The 17,750-nt window shown below is 37.5% G+C and overlaps 1 protein-coding gene across 39 annotated transcripts in view; it reads left to right on the forward strand.

Annotated features, from left to right (window-relative positions):
- The window catches only part of ABI3BP (ABI family member 3 binding protein), a 280,524-nt gene that overhangs the window by 164,492 nt on the left and 98,282 nt on the right, over window positions 1-17,750 (forward strand). For 28 of the 39 annotated variants that reach the window (XR_014263069.1, XR_014263070.1, XR_014263071.1 and 25 more), the window contains 16 exons: window positions 90-137; window positions 1,220-1,282; window positions 1,398-1,472; window positions 2,171-2,218; window positions 3,723-3,782; window positions 4,599-4,718; window positions 6,073-6,105; window positions 6,900-6,983; window positions 7,962-8,021; window positions 8,827-8,910; window positions 10,110-10,169; window positions 12,779-12,838; window positions 13,656-13,739; window positions 15,030-15,089; window positions 15,906-15,989; window positions 17,144-17,203. The exons of 2 other annotated variants lie outside the window; for them this stretch is intronic. Coding sequence is in view for 33 of the 37 variants with exons in the window: in XM_082460250.1 (XP_082316376.1) it covers window positions 90-137; window positions 1,220-1,282; window positions 1,398-1,472; window positions 2,171-2,218; window positions 3,723-3,782; window positions 4,599-4,718; window positions 6,073-6,105; window positions 6,900-6,983; window positions 7,962-8,021; window positions 8,827-8,910; window positions 10,110-10,169; window positions 12,779-12,838; window positions 13,656-13,739; window positions 15,030-15,089; window positions 15,906-15,989; window positions 17,144-17,203 (1,083 nt within the window). In the remaining 4 variants the exon portion in view is untranslated. The remainder of the gene's footprint in view (window positions 1-89; window positions 138-1,219; window positions 1,283-1,397; window positions 1,473-2,170; window positions 2,219-3,722; window positions 3,783-4,598; window positions 4,719-6,072; window positions 6,106-6,899; window positions 6,984-7,961; window positions 8,022-8,826; window positions 8,911-10,109; window positions 10,170-12,778; window positions 12,839-13,655; window positions 13,740-15,029; window positions 15,090-15,905; window positions 15,990-17,143; window positions 17,204-17,750) is intronic. 9 more of the 39 variants (XM_082460265.1, XM_082460269.1, XM_082460252.1 and 6 more) reach the window with 8 other exon arrangements.

The raw sequence follows: 17,750 nt of genomic DNA on the forward strand, positions 1-17,750 counted from the left end.
GGTTTAAGTAAAGATGGAAGAGTAATGTTTCCTTCCTCAAGATGCTGCTTCTTGACATAATTAGTATTTTTGGTTTTTTGCCTCTATAGCTCTGGAACCTGCTACGGTACAACCGGAGCCCTTGGTGCCCACAGTTGGTAATTCTGCTCTCCTCCAATTGCTTTCCCAGGTTGTCACTTTTGCTTTTCCTGCTCTCTGCCCAGGCATGACTGCAATTCTATACACAGTGTCACAGTTTTGTTCCGTGCTTTCCCTCACCTTTCCTATCTGGGTCTGAAGAGCCTGAAGATAGGAGACTTCTAGAAGAATTCTGTGTGCTAATTCAGGGAAAGTCTGTGGTTTTGAACACAACTTCCTGGTTTTCCACAGACCCTCTGTCCTTCCATCACATGTCCTTGTGTAGAGAAAACCATCTACTCTTTCTCAGGGACTTCCGTGCTCATCCTGGACTTGGCAAATGGCAATGTTTTATTCCAGTGTCATGATTACCATTTCATTGCTTTACTCATTCAACTTGTAAGACTTTCTCCCTTTTAAACAGCTGCATGAAATAATGGCTACTTCAGCTTTTCTGTTTCCCTAAGGAATTTTTTTGAGTATGTTTTGATAACCAAAGTCACACACACTGTTCTTTGTCTAGGGTCCAGGATTAAAAATAGTATGGTCTTTGTAACTTGAGAATATTAAAATCTCAAGCTGGTTTTATTGTTTTCAGTCCTAATGCTGTTTTGATTATAATTATTTCATTATAATTTCTCAACATTCACAATAAATCTGTCACTGGTTTACTTTAGAAAATTCCAGAAATAAATAGCCATGTAACATGCTGTACAATTTCAAGTATCTATGGGTTATTTTCCTGATTTCCTACTAAGCAAGTTTCAAATTTCTACCTTACTGTTTTTATACTGGGGAAAAGAAGAAAAAAACCTATCCAGTAAGAAACAGAAATATTATACTTGTCATTTTAAAAATTACTTATACAGAAAAAAGTCTTCTTATAGTTCTCCTTACTTTTGTTGAGAGACACATTTTGAACATTTCCTGAAGATTTTTTTCTTTCAGAAAAATCAGTAGGAATGGACACATTTCCCACCCTTCCCACCCCAGGAATTAATTTTGTTGTATATTCACTGAATTTATATAGTATCTTTGCTTGAGCATATGTGTCCTTAATTATTGACAGTTACAGCTGTGACGTTAATACTTTTTTCTGTAGCGTCGAAACCATCCAAAAGACCTAAAACTACACGTAGACCAGATGCACCTCAAATCCAGCCTGGTAATCTCTACTTTCAATATCTTAATCTATAACTAGGAAAATGGTGTGTAAGTAGCGCTAATCTTGACATTCACAGCTCTGCCATGACACTAATTATAGTACCTTTTTTCTTCAGATTCAAAATCACCAAAGCAATTACTTCCTAAACCCAAAACCACAGCAAAACCGGATACGCCACCACCTAAATCCGGTAAACAATTTCCAGTGCTTCGGCTTAAGAAGCTTTTTCTTTGGGGATGTTGCTGAAGATGCTTACAGTTTGTCATATCATAAAAGCATAGAAACTCCAATACCATGGTTTTTTTGTTCGTTATCTTCTCAAAGTAGCCACACTTGTGTTTCATGTGTTAAATGAACAAATTAATGTTTGGGAAATTAATAAATTTTATATCTGATTGTCTGACAGATTCCACTCTTAAAGCATTTTTAGGTTGTGTCTTCTCAATTCGGGTTTGTAATGAATAGAAGCCTGGTTTTTCTGTATCTAGAACATTTTTGAAAGTGATTTTAACAGCTACCACTAGGGAGGCTGACCCTGTGTTCTTCCTTTATAGGCACATGGAGATTGGCTTTCTCTAAAATACCTTATTGGCTTTTCAAATGGTACCTGTTAACTAAGTGATTTTCTACTAAATAAGAAGATATTATATAATAGTTCTGAAAATTCAACTGTTTTCCAAGTGACATTTTCTCCTAAGATGCCGATTAGTATAAAATTCTAATTTACTGAGAGCATCTTTCATAATAAATAAGTCTCTCAAGAAGGCAATTTATATCAACTTAGAATAAACCAAGTTCTGTGTCCTGTGAATTAAGCATCAATGAGCACCTAAAAGGTTAGCTTTCCTTACTTTTGTTTCTTATATCTGTTTGTTTTTTATGGTGCAGTCTTTGAGCCTGTTACATTTGAGACCGAAGCGCCCTCCACAGCCATAGGTAACGATGGATGTCTTCCCTCTTGGTCAATGTTTCTCTGAACTTGCCCCTCTCATCTCTGTCACTGTCTGTAGTCTCTTGTGTAAACAATTGTCATTTATCCTCTTTTTCATTCATTCCCAAAAATTGTTTACTATTTTCAACAGGGAGCTTTTTACTATAATTAGGCATTCTTACAGCTGCCACTCAGCTTACAATCCCTGAATGTTTTTTGTTCTTTGATCATCTTCAGAGATAGTCAGATTGCTTGCAGCACTTGATGTTGGCAAGAGTCACAGGTGCTCTCTCCATCCATCATTCAAACCAGGACATTTTTGAAATCTCTGCTTTTATGTATGTATAATTTATGATGTGGGAGAGGAACAATGAAAAAGCTGGTTGGGGCTTGAGAAAATACAAATTGTCTCTTTCTCCCAAAAGTCCTTTCTTCCTTGATTCCATACTGTTCGAATGCAACTGGACCTTTCTGTTGATAAACTCGTCTTGTGGTGTTGAATTCCAAACAAAATAGGGATTTTCCTTTTTTGTTTGAAGGCAATCAGCTTTGAATATTGTTTTGTCCTGTGGTTCTCACTTTCCATCTCTTCTGGATGCCATGTTTTCCTTTAGTTCAGAAGATGTTCTCAGATGTGGCTTAAACCAACTCTGTGCTGTGTTATCTTGGACAGTCAGCAAAAGGCAATCTCCATATAAACGCTTACAGAGTTTTTGGTGATAAGATATTTTAATGTTACATTTAATCTTATGGACTTAATGAAAAATAGAGACACTAATTTAAAACCAAGGAGTCATAAGTCTTAATTTTATACCAATGCGTAATTCAATCATTGCAGAATATTAGAGAATTAGAGGAATCCTGTTTATTCAGACAAAAGTTGAATTATTACTTTTCAGACTTTTTTCTTAATCATCTCTGTTCCTCACTTGAATAGTTATCTCCCAAGTATCCATTTGAAATAAATGAATAAATAAGGACAAATTGTAACAAAGAGTATCACCTTTATTGTGGAGAAAGGGCACAAGCTTATCTTTTACATAACTGTCACAAATCTCCAATAATCAGACTGATTAAGAACATTTTTAAAAATTCTCACCGCTACCACCATTTCTCAAAAAAATATATTAATAATGGTGGTGAAAACCTTTCAAATACTAACAGAAGTTTTCATAATAATTTTTCAGAGTAATTTAAAATACATTATCAGACAGTTAAGAGATTTTTTTGGAGCCAAATTTCCAATACAGCTGCAATCATATAATTAAACACCAAAAAACCTACTTTTCATTGGCCTCACAGGGATGCAAAGTGCAAGGGGTATGGCTATTTTGTGAGATAAATGGGTACCCGAGTACAGCCAGTTATTACAGAACAAATACTCTTTTTCCAGAGTTCATAAATGCTTTTTAAACATTACAGGATTAAAAGGATTCATTTTCAAGATAATTTTGTTTCTTTTCCTATGTTTCTTAAATCTCCATTGTTTATTGTATTGCTTTTGGTCAGTTCCTGCCACAGACATTGAACCTGTAACTCTGAGAACTGAGGCTCCTTGGACCACATTAGGTAATGACCTTTTATGTCTTCAGGCAAGAGCATTTTCTCTTCATTGTCCAGTCAATTCCATTACTATGTTGGTCAAAAGGTTTTCTCTTCTGTAAGATTTTTTCATCATCCCTTTTTGTCACTCAACTATATTCTTTCATTTTGAATGTATTGAAGATGTTTAAAATAAGTCACTTGGTTAGAATATAAGCATCTATGAAGCTAGGGCAGAGTATCTATCACCCACATTGTCCAGCTTTCTTAAAGCTTTACAGAGCCAGTGGTTCTGCTGAATTCCAAACGCAGTTAGGAGTCTCTGCCCTATAAACATCAGGTATAATTCTGTGGCCATCAAAAGAAAGTTGTTTTAAGATATTCCAGGCATTTTTATGGTCCACCAATGATTTTAAGAAATGAGATGTGTTTAGTCTAATAATGTTTAATAGGATGTATGCCTAACCCAAGTCATTTCTAAATATAATCTCCCCAAAACAGGTGAGCCTGTGTCCCTCTCTCATGTGATGTAGACAAGCTGTGCTTCTGACATCCCTTGGATCAGGGTTCTCTTTGAAACTCTGATACCAGCAATAACAGTAAAGTTTTCAGATAATTAAAATAATGCTATATGTTATTTCTCAAAAGAACTGTCAGCAGACAACCCCCCACAACTTTTTTTTTTTTTTTTTTGGCATATGGATGACAAAGAAAATTCCAAACCCCAGAGATGAATTTCTCAAGACTCCAGAAAATCTAGCCAAATTTTAGAAAACCTAGAGCCATGTATCATCCTTTTTTTCTGGAGTCATAAGACAACATTAACCAGTTTCCTTTCTTCAGCTCCAAAAACATCACAAAGAGCAAGAACACGTCGTCCACGGCCACGGCCACGTCCACGGCCACGTCCACGTCCCAAACATAAAACCACGCCAAGCCCAGAGACATCTCAGGCCAAACTAGGTAAATATGTGGTTCCTGGTACCTGTGGAACCTTGTTGGATGTGATACTATGGTGGGAGTGTAACTCGCTGCCTAGTAACCCTGTGATCCTTCAGGATGGACGCCCAGGTTACAAGTGCTCTAGTCAATACGTGTGACTTCCTCACACTGCTTAGTATCTTCTTGGTACCTTGTATTTTATTTGCTTCTCTCACCATTCGATTACATTTTCTCTTTGATTGTGGCTCAGCAAAAAGGTATCTAGTTGCGTATCTAGCCTATTTAGTTCAGTTAGTCTCATATTTGATTAACTGCCACATTAGCATTTGTGAGGAATAGTTTAGAAATAACAAGGGACTTGGCTTCGTTGAGGGAGGAAGCTGCTCTTGTGTGAAACTGTTCATATATGGATAGAAAGGAAAATGGGCAAAAGCAACATATTTATTGAGTTTTACAAACTGTTAGACACATAGTTATTTCTTAGAGAAGTGAAAGATCCATGGGCTGATAAGTGTCATGTGGGCCTTGAAATGTGTATAGTTTGTAGATTTGTTGGCGGGATGAGCAGGAATAACATAAACAGAAGCTGGAAGGTGCCATATGTGTGGATGACAGCAGAAGGATAGGACTTAGAAGTAGAACTTGATTGTGAGAAAGGAGAAGGGCAATGTTTACTTGGCTGGTGCTCAGAAATTGTGGTCAGCAGTGCTACTTTTAGATGGGTCTGTGAAGAGGACCTTGAGTGCCTGACTTCAATGATTGGATCTGAGCCACTTGGCTACAGCATACTCTCCGGTCAGCCCTTTTCTGTCCTGATAACAGAGAGATGAACTGGCTAGTTTTGTAGACTGAATGATCCTTTGTATCTTGCTCTTTTATATGGCTTTGTTTGGACAGAGGTCTTGGTCTTTTTCCAAAGTGGACTCTTAACAAAAAAGAGCATTGTCTATTTTGGTTATTCATTACCAATATCTGCTTAAATATATCAACAATTGCATCTATCATGACATAGATGTAATTGTTTGTTTTCCAATATATTGTGTTATAAATTATACTTCCACATTCTTTTCTTACAGTTGTTAACCATAATGTTTTTAGACAGATGCCTAAAGATTTTTCTAAGCAGAGTTTTCCATTATATTATCAGATGATATAAAAAGCAATACTTGTAGGTAACCATGTGGAGATAGTAAGGGTATAACCATTTCATAATATCATATATCTTTGTACCCTCACCTTAGAACTTTGAAATTTTGCTTTCTGGCAGTAGAACCACGCTACTCTAGTGAAGTTCATTTTCAAGAGAGTTTGGTGACTTTTCTTATGTGTTTAACAATTCTTTTTTTAAATTGCTTTTGATCATTTCTTGCTACAGACCTTGAACCTGTTACTACTGGGACATCTTTAGGTAATGATCCTGTACATCCTTCAGCAAGTACTTTCTTTACTTGTTGTCAGACTTATCTATGTTTTGTAGAGACAATGATGTCATAATTTGTTGTCATCCTATTGCTGTGTTCATCGTAAAATATAAAAAACTTTCTTTCTAACATTAATGTGTATAAACTTTAATTCAAGACATCTATTTGCTGCATCTCCCAGCTTGTAATTGCATCATGTCAATCTGAGTCTCTGTTTAAATAGTACTGTTTGTTAGAGCTGGGGGCTAAATGTGATTCTCCATATATTCTTTATTTAGACCACCAATATAGTGTCAATTATGATACCATGAAGTTTCTTTAAGCATCTTACTTTCTATATTTCAAGTTCTACATAACTTTTTTTTTACTTTATTGATGTTGCACCTAATTTTGTGTAGTTATTTTAGTAAATTACCAAGTGGAAAATTTGCCCAAGACTAGTTGTTTTAAATTATAAGTGAATAGTATAGGATGGTTTGAACTTCTCTCATGCTGTCACAGTTTAGCGTGATTTCTCATTAGGGACACTTTCAAGAAAATGATAGTCCCTCATCTTCATTTCTTAAACATAATTATAATTTTTAATCTCTAGAGAATTCTTAATTATAAAAGAAAACCTGTTAATATATTAAAGGAGAAAATTTCAAACCAAAGTAACAAAGGTGTCTCCACTCAAAAGAACTCTGGCAAGTTTTAGAAAGCTTAGAACCCGGTTATATCATCCTATTCAAAGGTAATGGAGCCACCAACACTATATTAATCCTAACTTTTCTTCCTTCAGCTCTAACAACAACAAAGAGACCCCGTCGTCCACGTCCCAAACCTAAAACCACGCCCCATCCAGAAGTACCTCAGACCAAACTGGGTAAATATGCAGTTTCTGGTTTAAGGAATCCAAGCATTCTACCCTAGCTGGGACCCTGAATTCTGTGCACATAATCGGTACATGCCTTATATATCTCTTAAGAGTAAACACTATTCTTCTTATTAATCCCTTTTATATCCCCATAACCATATTAGCAACCGTGAGACAAATCAGAAGTAGGAATTATGTTTTATTTCCCAAACATTTTGTACTATAGTTGTAAACAAAAGCTGTTCCTGCATAAACAGGTAGACAATATCATAGGGCAGCATGTTTATACAAATGTAAAATAATTTCTGAAATAGTACAAATGATATATGCTAGAAATGTAGTAAATATTTGGAGCAGGAAAACGATCCAGGATAATTAGGAAAAAAAATCAGTGCAGAATTTAGATGAGTGAAGGGTTGAGTGAACAAAGGCTGATAAACAGGGAATGTGCTGAAGGAAGCTGGTGACCAGACAGAGGATGACTTGTTGATAACACTCCTGTTGAATGGGCCTCGATAGGATGAAATTAAAGGGACTGGGATGTCTACTCAAGAGCTTAAGTTTGATCCAGTGGGCTTCAGTGATCCTTACTTCTACACAGGACCATGCTTTTTCTATTCTTAGAACTGAAAATGCTTAGTTTAATATGATACCACAAACTGAGAGGTTGTTCCTCACCTTATTATATTAAATGCCACTCTCTTCACTAAGGACTTAGTCTCTTAGTGAGTATGGTCTCAGCTTCTTTTTGGCTCTCTGTTCTATGTGTGGTGGGCAGACCCTAGGGTGAAACTCTACTCCCCACCCCCTCTACCTCTCACCTCCCACCCCTATAGTTCCTGCCTCTTGGTTTTAAAGCTTTTGTGTAATCCATCCTTGCCCTTCCCTTTTCCCCTTCGAAGCATTATTTTTACTGTTAAGATGAATTTTCTGACATTTCATGCACTCACAAAAATCTCTTTGATTTCTTTTCTTACTTTTGATCAGTTCCTGCCACAATCCCTGAACCAGTTATTCTTAGGACCGAGGCTCCAGGGACAACAGTAGGTAATGACACATTATGTCCATAAGCATCTGCTCCTGCTCATTTCAGACCCATTTTGTCACTGTCACAACCACAAGACTCTGTGTCATCCTCTGTTGTCATTCAATTACTTCTTAATACATTGAAGAGTATTAAAACAACTCATTTGTTATTAAAAGAATCAAGTATGAACTTAGCTTAGTATACATATCTGTAAGGCAATGCGTTTGAATTTGTGGCATCTCATCCCTATGTAACCTTTTAATCACATTCTGTGTTACTGAATTTCAGACACAATCAATGGGGGTTAGGGGTGGGAGTGTCTGCCCTTGATCCAAACTGAGTACAGTGTAACAGCCATTATGGTGTGACGTCATTCTTATGCAGATCTAAATTCCTATATTTTTTACTACGTGCATGATTTTGTTTTTATTTTGCCGTTTTAGATAATGATACAGTCTTTTTTCAGTGAGGAGTGAAATAGAAAACATGTCCAAGGCTAGTAAATTGAAGTTACAAGCACCATCATTAGTGTAAAGTCACCCTACCCCTTCCCCACCATCACAATAATTCAGTAGGTTTTTGGAAATTTTTTTCATTCCGAAATCCCTTTTGAGAATCTCCTTGATATATCAACTCAGGTTTCTGTGGGATTTTTGTTTTTCACGGTAATATAAGTGATAAAAAGAGGCAATCATCAAATACGGACAAATGTTTCAAACTCAAAAGAAAAATTTCCTGCAATTCAAGAAATTATAACAACTATAATCCTATCCACAGCTTCTGGAGCTAAAAACACTCTATTAACCTGAAGTTTTCTTCCTTTAGCCCCCAAAGTGCCTCAACGAACTCGTCATCCACGTCCCAAATCTAAAACCACACGGAGTCCTGAAACACCTCAGACTGAACTGGGTAAATGTGTAGATCCCGGTTGAGGAATCCTGAAGCCCATCCCTGTGAGGTCTAGAGAAAGTGAAGGGGCAAGTCAGGGCTAGCGGCCACTTTCACTCCAGAGCAGGCAACCAGAACACGGTCGGACAGGTCTTAGGGGGTAGCCGAATTCCTTCCCCTTTGTGAATTAGCATCTTCTCTCTAAATGTCTATTTCATTGGCTTCTCATTCAATTCTATTCATCCTTTATATATTGAATGTGTGTAGTGGACTGAAACAGCTATAGGTCAAACATATATTTGGGCAAATAGGAGATTATTTCCTGGTAACTATTAAAGTTGTATAAGTCATAGTACAGATCTAGGGCAGGAGTTAACAAATATTTTCTATAAAGGGCAAGATAGTAAATATTTGGGGCTTTGTGGCCTCAGTAATCTCTGATGCATTGTTTTCTTTTTTCCCTTTTTTTTTTTTTTTTTTTTTTAACAACCACTTAAAAATGGAAATGGTCTGTATGAAAACAAGCCATGGGCAAGGTTTGGCCTATGGGCCATAGTTTGTCAACCCCTGGTTTAAAGAAACAATCAGGGTGGGCCAGAATAGTTAGGAAGGGCTTGAGCATTGAAATCACTATAGATTTGGATGGCTGGGGCACGAGGGGGTGGGGTGAAGCAGTTCAGAAGACAGGACCTGTGTGGAGGCCAGTGAGAGGAGACAGAGGCTTCTCGGACCAGTAAAGGCTGTCAGCTTCTAAGTGCTGATCAGAGCATTTTGTTGAAGCTGCTGTAGCTAAATGGGCTCAAAGGACCAGCTGAAAAGGAATTTTTACTCTTGGACTTAGGAGTTTGGGTTTCATGTAAGAATCATCACTATCCATACATGGTAGGCTTTCCCGGGCATGAGACAGAAGGACACAGCTGAACCACAGGCTGAATGGCTGCCCTTCATCTTGCTCTCTTAAGTACCCCAGTTGGGCAAAGCTTGTTTTCGCTTTCCAAAGATGAGCTTTTAGCAAGATGGGTAAGGTCTACTTTGGCACATTACCTAGACTAGGATCGTCACAGAATGAGAAACTTCAGGGACACTTCTCAGGGACAGTTATCTGAGTACAAAGACAATCCTTCCTGAGTGATAAACTGGTACCCGAGTGCAAACACACCATATCCCTCTGAGACTGTATAAATGTTTAACATTTTTTATTATTAATTATTTTTGGCCAGTTCCTGCTACAGTCCTTGAAGCAGTTACTCCTATCAAAGAGGCTCCAGGGACAGCATTCGGTAATGCCACTTTCTGACCTTCGGCAAGCACATTTTCTGCTCAGTGTCAAACTTCTGCCCATTCCCCTCCGTTGCCGTTTAGTTACATTCTTTATCTTGTGAGTTAAACGTGCATAAAGCAAGTTAATTCTTGTTCTAAAGAGAGTCATCCCTGGATCTAGTTTGGGATATCTTCCTGCCCTGTAACTTAGTTAAAATTTTTTTCAAGCCAGTTTGTTTTTAGCTCAACCAGAGTTCTCTGTTAAGGTAAATTTCATGTATTTATAAGAGTGCCTGGTCCTGACCTATGCTAACCAGGCTGTGACAGGGAAGTTTCTTTATACATCCTTTATGCACCTGCCTTCTTTATCTGCCTGGTTTTTTTGTTGTTTTGTTAACATTTGGGTAATACGTATTTAGTGAATTGTCTAACAGATAATGTGATCAAGGCTAATAAGTTTAAATAGTAAGCCCCATCCTTAAGGTGAATCTGACTCCCCCTTAATCTCTACCATAGTTTAGAAATGATTCTTAACCTTTTTAATGCAGTCAGGGGACTCTAGGAGAATGTGATTAAAAAATACCAATCTTGACTCTCTGAATTAATAACTTCATTTTATGTGTCAACTTTGTCCCCAAAGTATCTTCAATAACAAAGGAAGGTACGGTAGCATAGTAGGGCCAAACTTTTCACACTAGAAAGAAACATTTCCTGAAACTGAAGAAAATCTATCAAGCTTTGGAAAATTTAAAGAAGATTTTTTTCAAAAACCTATAAGTTGCAGAAGCTTTAAAGTAACAGATATTTATCTTTTTCTACTTCCAAAAAAACATCCCAACGGACATGTCATTCACAACACAAACTTAAAACCACTCCAAGTTCAGATGCAGTGGAGATTACACCAGATAAAAGCAAGGCCCTTGGCTTAAGGAGCCTGGCAGCCTGTCACTGGTTGAAAATGTAAACCCATATACCCCCTAGTGAGGGAACCATGAAGAGTCCTTGCCCCTTCAGAACTGGCAAGGAGTTCATGTTTGGAAGAGACATAACCTTCTCTCCAATTCTGGATAGTAAGAGACATGTTATACTTCTCAGTCTGCAGGTTAGTTGAGCACAAACACTTCTCTTGTGTGAAAATCCTAGAGGATGAAAACAGGGCAGGGTGTTTTTGCAAATTCAAGATTTTTCTTAGGTACACAAACATTAAGTGTAGACTCATTATAGTGGCTCTTTTTTTAAATGGAAATATATATATTTTATTTTTTAACTCACATATAATCCAAAATGGGTGCTTTTGATCTATAGTTCTTCCCTAACTGGTGATGGAGGGACCCCAAATTCTCTCATCTCATACATCTATAGCAAGTCTTAAAGAAGTGAAAAATCAACGTGGGCTTCAGTAGAGCAGAGAAGGAGTTTGGGCCTTGACGTCACATCAGAATTTGCACAAGTGGATAGGTGAGAGTGAACAAGATGAAAACATAGGACATATATAGAGGCAACCAGAGGGGGCAGAGTCCCTGCGTCTTCTAAGTGCCAGGCAAAACATTTTTGTTGGTGATGATGCATTTGAATGACACTAGTTGAATAAGACTAGTATTGTTCTTAATGAGCATCAGAAATCTCTTCTTCCCATACTTGGATAGTTTTCCCTGTACTGAGAGTGGACAGGTGCTTTACTGGATGCCACAGACTAAGAAGCTGCCTCTTACCTAGTCTTCTTGTTTGGACAGAAGTCACAAGATCTTTCCAAAGCTGAGTTCTCAGCAAGATTATCAGAACACTTTTTGGCTATTTGTGTAATGGCTGCTTGGTTATTTAGGAACATTTTCTGCAACCATAATTTGACAAACATAGTAGATATTTTCTTTATTCAGCATCCACAGAAGTACAGGTTAGTTTTTCACGTGCTTCTTGAGGGTTGTTAGAAACATATTTAGGTAAAAGCCTAACAGTATCCTAAAGTCTACCATAGCAGACTCAGATACTCAAGCACTAACTACAGGAACTGTTTCCCTTTTGTGGTGCTAAACAGAGACCAAAAGTAATGACTATCTCATGAGATGAAGAAGTCCCTAACTACAGTTTGGCCAAGTCTGAGCACAGCAATTGATTTCCCTTTCTATTAGTCTGCTAGAGCTGCTGTAACAAAATAGCACAGACTGGGTGTCTTAAACAACAGAAATCTATTTCTCACAGCTATGGAGCCTGGAAGTCTAAGATCAAGGTATCAGCAGGTTTAATAAGTCCTGACGTCGCTCTCCTTGGCTTGCAGATGGCTACCGTCTTACTGTGTCCTCCCAGGGCCTTCTCTCTATGCGTGAGCATCCCTGTGTCTCTCCTCCTTTATAAGGACAGTAGTCCTATTGGCTTACGGCCCCACCCTTATGACCTCATTTAACCTTAACTTCATCTTTAAAGACCCTAACTCCCAACACAGTCACATTGGGAGTTAGGACTTCAACAAATGAATTTTGAGGAGATGCAATTCAGTCCATAACACCCTTCATTCAGAAATTTTAAAAAAATATTCTAGAGGCAATGTTACACTGGCAAGATTCATTTTGATGTGAATGTTGTAGCTCTTCATACACATTTTTTTAAAAACCTCTTTTGTTTATTACTTTAGTTCCTGTTACAGACCTTGAACCTGTTACTTTTACAACTGAGACCTCTGGGACCACATTAGGTAATGATCCTGTGCCACTCGCCTAGATCTTCCGCTGCTCCTTGTACAGTCTGTTCAGTCTCCATCCCCATCACATTGCTTTTCCTCTTTCACGAGGTGACCACTATCATCCTCCACTGCCATTTGGTCACTGTCTTCACCTGAAGAGCCCTGAAGCCTCTTAAAAACAAAGTTCCTGTTGTTTTTAGGAGAGCAGGCATGAGCTTAGTTCAAAACATTTACCTGCCACGTGGGGCATTTGAAATCATCACGTTGCCTTGTGCTTTGTTGAACAGTGTTCTGTGTTAAAGCTGAGTTTAAAACAAATTGGGATCTATTTCCTCTCTAGGCTGATCAGCAATAACGGCTACTCTTAAGCTCCTTTGCCATCTAAGTTTCTAGATTTTTAAAAAAACTATTTGCATGGTATGTTTGTTTCTTTGTTGGTGTTTTAAGTAATGATGTGTTTTATTACTAATTTGACAAATAGGCAATTATCCAAATCTGAAGTTAGGGTCTTAGTGTGACCCTAACTTCCCCTCCCCTTGCACCAGAATTGGTCCTCCTTCTCATTTTTCCCCCATTGAGGAAGTTCTATGAGTATCTGATTACAAGTGCTAATTTTCATGCCTTGAATGAGTAATTTGACTATAAACATGAGTTTGCCTCCAAAGTACCCTCAACCATAAAAAAAAAAAGATGCATTGGCATAAAAGGAGTAAAAATTTTAAACTACAAATTCATGGAACTTTAAAAACTCTAACAGGTTTTGGAAAAACCTCTCCTCAGTACCCAGAGCCATACGATGTAGAATAACATAAGGCTTTTCTTTCTTTAGCTACCAAAGCATCACAAAGACCTCGTCGTCCACGTCCCAGACCTAAAACCACACCAAGCCCTCAAGTACCTCAGACCAAACCGGGTAAATGTGTGATTCGTTGGTTTAAGGGTGAGCCCTAGTAACCTGTCCCAGTGAGGACGCAAAGCAGTGCCAAGCTCATATTCTCTCTAAGCATGGAGTCATGAGGCATCATCAGTAATGTCTCCTCTACCAGGTGTTGAGGAGAACATGACTGGGTGAGATACAGTTGGTGCCAGAATACCATATTCTTTTTATGTGTGAGTCTTGACATACATTTAGTATATTTTTTACTATAAAATTCCAGTTTTACTTCTTTAGCAAAGCCAATATATTACGTTCAAGTAAATAAACAAATTGTAAGTCCCTTGCAAATTCCTGGACCAATATTGGCAACTGTGGGTGATATGCCAGCTGTGGGAGACATTTCATTTCTAAAACAGTAAAGTTGAGAATATGTTTGCATGATACAAGGGAAAAGATCAAGGTGGACTGGACTTGGACCTTGGACCTTGGGCTTTAGGCCCACTACAGGATTTGAATGCATGGAGGGAAATGTGAACCAAGGCAGAAGAACCAGAAGTGTGGTGGTTGGGGGTACCTAGAACAGACTCTCCTACTTCTCATGGTCAAAACCTGGCTGTTGATGATGCTACATTTGGATGGATCCATCCAGTCAATTGAAAGAGGATTTTGAGGACCTGGTTCAAGAGCTTAGATTTGATAGAGAGACATCAACAGTCTTTGATTTCCACTTTTTCTGGGCTTAGGCCAGAGAGATGCTCTACTGAGTATTTCAGATTGAGTAACCATCTTTATCCTGCTCTTTTGTATGTCATGGTTTGGACAGAGGTCTCAGACTCTTTCCATAGATAAGCTCTTGGCAAGACCAACGCCATCCACTTCAATGATTAATTTTTATATCTGTTTCAAACTTATAAACTGTCTATTGTATCCATGTTTACTTAAACACAGTAAGGGCTCATTTTCAGCCTCCATAGAAGTACAAGTTGATCAGATTATTTTAAAGACAATTTCTTTGTTCAGTGTATATTAGGTAAATGCCTAAAAATATTTTCCAGTGCAGAGTTTTCCGTATCAATTAGAATCCATTAGTTAAAACCTAGGAGAATTTCATGTTGACTCAAGATATTTCCAAGGATAAGCCTAAGACTGACCATGACTATCGTTTGGCCAAATGTTCAAAGAACAATCCTCTACTCTTTCTCTGTTTTTTTTTTCTTTGTTTCTGTAGAGGGAATGATATATAAGCAAGTTTTGTTGGGGTGTGAATGTTCTAACTTTTCATATATTTTTAAATCTCTTTGGTTTACTGTATTGTTTTTTGGTCAGTTCCTGCTGCAGTCCTTGAACCTGTCACTCTTAGACCGGAGGCCCCCAGAACAACATTAGGTAATGATAAACTGTGTTTTCAACAAGCCTTATCCTGCTTGTTGTCAGACCCAGAGTTTCATCTTGCTCCACGTGACAACAGTTTTATTCTTTGTGGCCATTCAATTACATTCTTCTTAAAATTATGAAAACCCTTAAATTACCTGTTGTTTTTAATAGAACTAATCATGTGTGACCCTACTTTAGGATATTTATTTGCCACGTAACCTGTTTGAAATTGTGTCATTCTGTGTTTTATTCCAGCGGTGCTTGTGGTAAAAGCACATGCTGGTTTTCAAACACATCCAGACCTCCCTCTTATCTAGACAGATAAAGTCATCAACAGCTCTCATAGGGCCAAGAGGATCCATTCATTGCACATCTACGTTTCTACCTTTTTTCTATTTGCATAGTATTTTGTTGTTTTGTTTCTATTTAGGTAATAATATGTTTTTATTTTAATAGTTATATAGAACATGTACCCAAGATTGGAAGATTAAATTATAAACCTCAGATTGAGTATGGCTGTTCTTCATTATCCATTAAAATTTAGCAACAGTTCTTAACCTTTTTGTTGCCCAGTCAAGCTGCTCTATGAGACTTTGATTATAATTACTAATCTTTATTTCTTATATTAAAAAGTGATTTTTGTCTTCAAAGAATCTTCTATGATAAAAGAAGATATAAAAGGAGTTATGTATGTGACAAAAATCTCAAACTAAACAGGCAAAAATCTAACAAGGTGTAGAAGATCTAGAGTCATGTTTTTTGCCTCCCATAGCTTCCAGAACCATGGGTGATGTAGTTATATAATAACCCAAGAATTTCTTCCTTCAGCTTCCAAAACATCACAACAGACAATTCATCCACGTCCCAGACCAAAAACCACACCAAGTCCTGAAGCACCTGAGTCCAAACCAGGTAAACTTGTGTTCCTGGTTTAGAGTCCCAACAACCTAACCCAGCAGTGTGTTGAGTAATCCCAGTTTTGGGGAGTAACCAATACACCCCATGAGAGTAAAGATACAATTCGTATTAAGTTTCAGTTCCCACTGTGGAGCTGGCAAGAAGAGCACAGTAAGGGGAGATCTGTGGGGCAGCTGAATGCCTTTTGCTTCCTCTGTAAAATCTTTGTCACTGTGCATTTTATTAACTTCCATTTATCTCTTGAAAATAAAGCTTCTTGTGAAAAATTAGGCATATTCAGTTCAAATTGACAAACACTAAGTGCCTTCAGTATCCTCCAAGTTGTATACCTCTAAAGATGATGTATCAGACGTGGGAGACATGTTTTATTCCTCAAACCTTCAAGACAGTTAAGAACAAAAGCCTTTCCTTTGTAAATAAAATAGAAGATGGCATTAGACAGCATCTATGCAAATACAAGATTGATATTTGGGTGCTACCAACAAGATGTGCTAGGGACATAAATATTTGGAGCAGGGAAAGATAAATTTAAAAAGAGTGGAGCCTTGAAATCATCATAGTACATAGATGAGTAGAAAGATGGAAAGGAATAAAATCAGAAAGAATGGATATAAGTAGAGACCAACCAAAGGAGAAAGTCTAACTGTAATACTAGTATAAAGGATGTCTGACTTCAAGGTGGTAGTCAAAGCTTTTCTAGATCTTGATTGGTCCATGGACTCCTAAGGTGGAGATCTTTAGGCACTTGATGAAGCAGTTGAGATTTGATCAAGTATATATCAGCAAGCTGTTCTTTGCTCATGAAGGCATGCTCTTTCTTTGCTTAGTCTGGAGGGATACCCAATTTGATTCATCATGCTGAGGCCTCAGCCTCTTTCCAAAGATAAGTTCTTAGCAATACCCACACATCCCACTTAGGCTTATTAGTTAGAATCAGATCATCAAAGAAGGAGGAATAAGGAAATAGGTACCTGACTGAGGTATGGCCAATTTTTAGGAAATCAACTTTTACTCTTCTAGTTTAAGAGTTTTTAAAAGTTGCTATGTAGTTCTAGAACCTATATTATACTAGTAAGATTCTTTTTGAAGTAAATGTTGTGAGCTTATTTAAAACAATCACTTGGTTTATTTTTAATACTTTTGGTCAGTTCCTACTGCAGACTTTGAACCTGTTACATTCAGAACTGAGGCTTGGGTGACAACACAAGGTAATAACACATTGTGATCCTCAGTAAGTGCTTTTTCTTCTCATTGTCAAACTCATTCCATCAACATCGAAGCTACAGGTTCTTTTGCTTCATAAAGCTACATCGTCATCCTCTATTGTCACTCCATGATATTCTTCATCCTAAAAGAATTGAAGTCTCTGACTCTTAAAACAAGTTATCCCTTGTTTTTAAGAGAGCCATGCATGAACCTAACTCAGGTCAACTGTTATACATGTAACCATCTGAAATTGTTTTTGTCATCTTGTATGTTTTTTAACCAATGTTTTGTAAAAGCTGGGTTTAAAAAGCAATTCTCTTGACTCTAACGACTATTACGGTGTCAGGGAGGGTTCTTTGTGGATCTAAAGGTCTACTGTTTTTTTAACTGTCTGTGATATTTGTTCTTTAACTGACATTTTAGTTAATGACATGGTCTTATTTTAGTAAACTGTCAAAGAGTTTGTACCTGGCTATCACCACTACCATAATAGTTTAGCGGTGATTCTTATCCTTTTTATTCAAACAAGAGTTCTATGAATGATTCTTC

The sequence above is a fragment of the Balaenoptera physalus genome (assembly GCF_965194825.1).
Source record: "Balaenoptera physalus genome assembly, chromosome: 4".
NCBI lineage: Eukaryota > Metazoa > Chordata > Mammalia > Artiodactyla > Balaenopteridae > Balaenoptera > Balaenoptera physalus.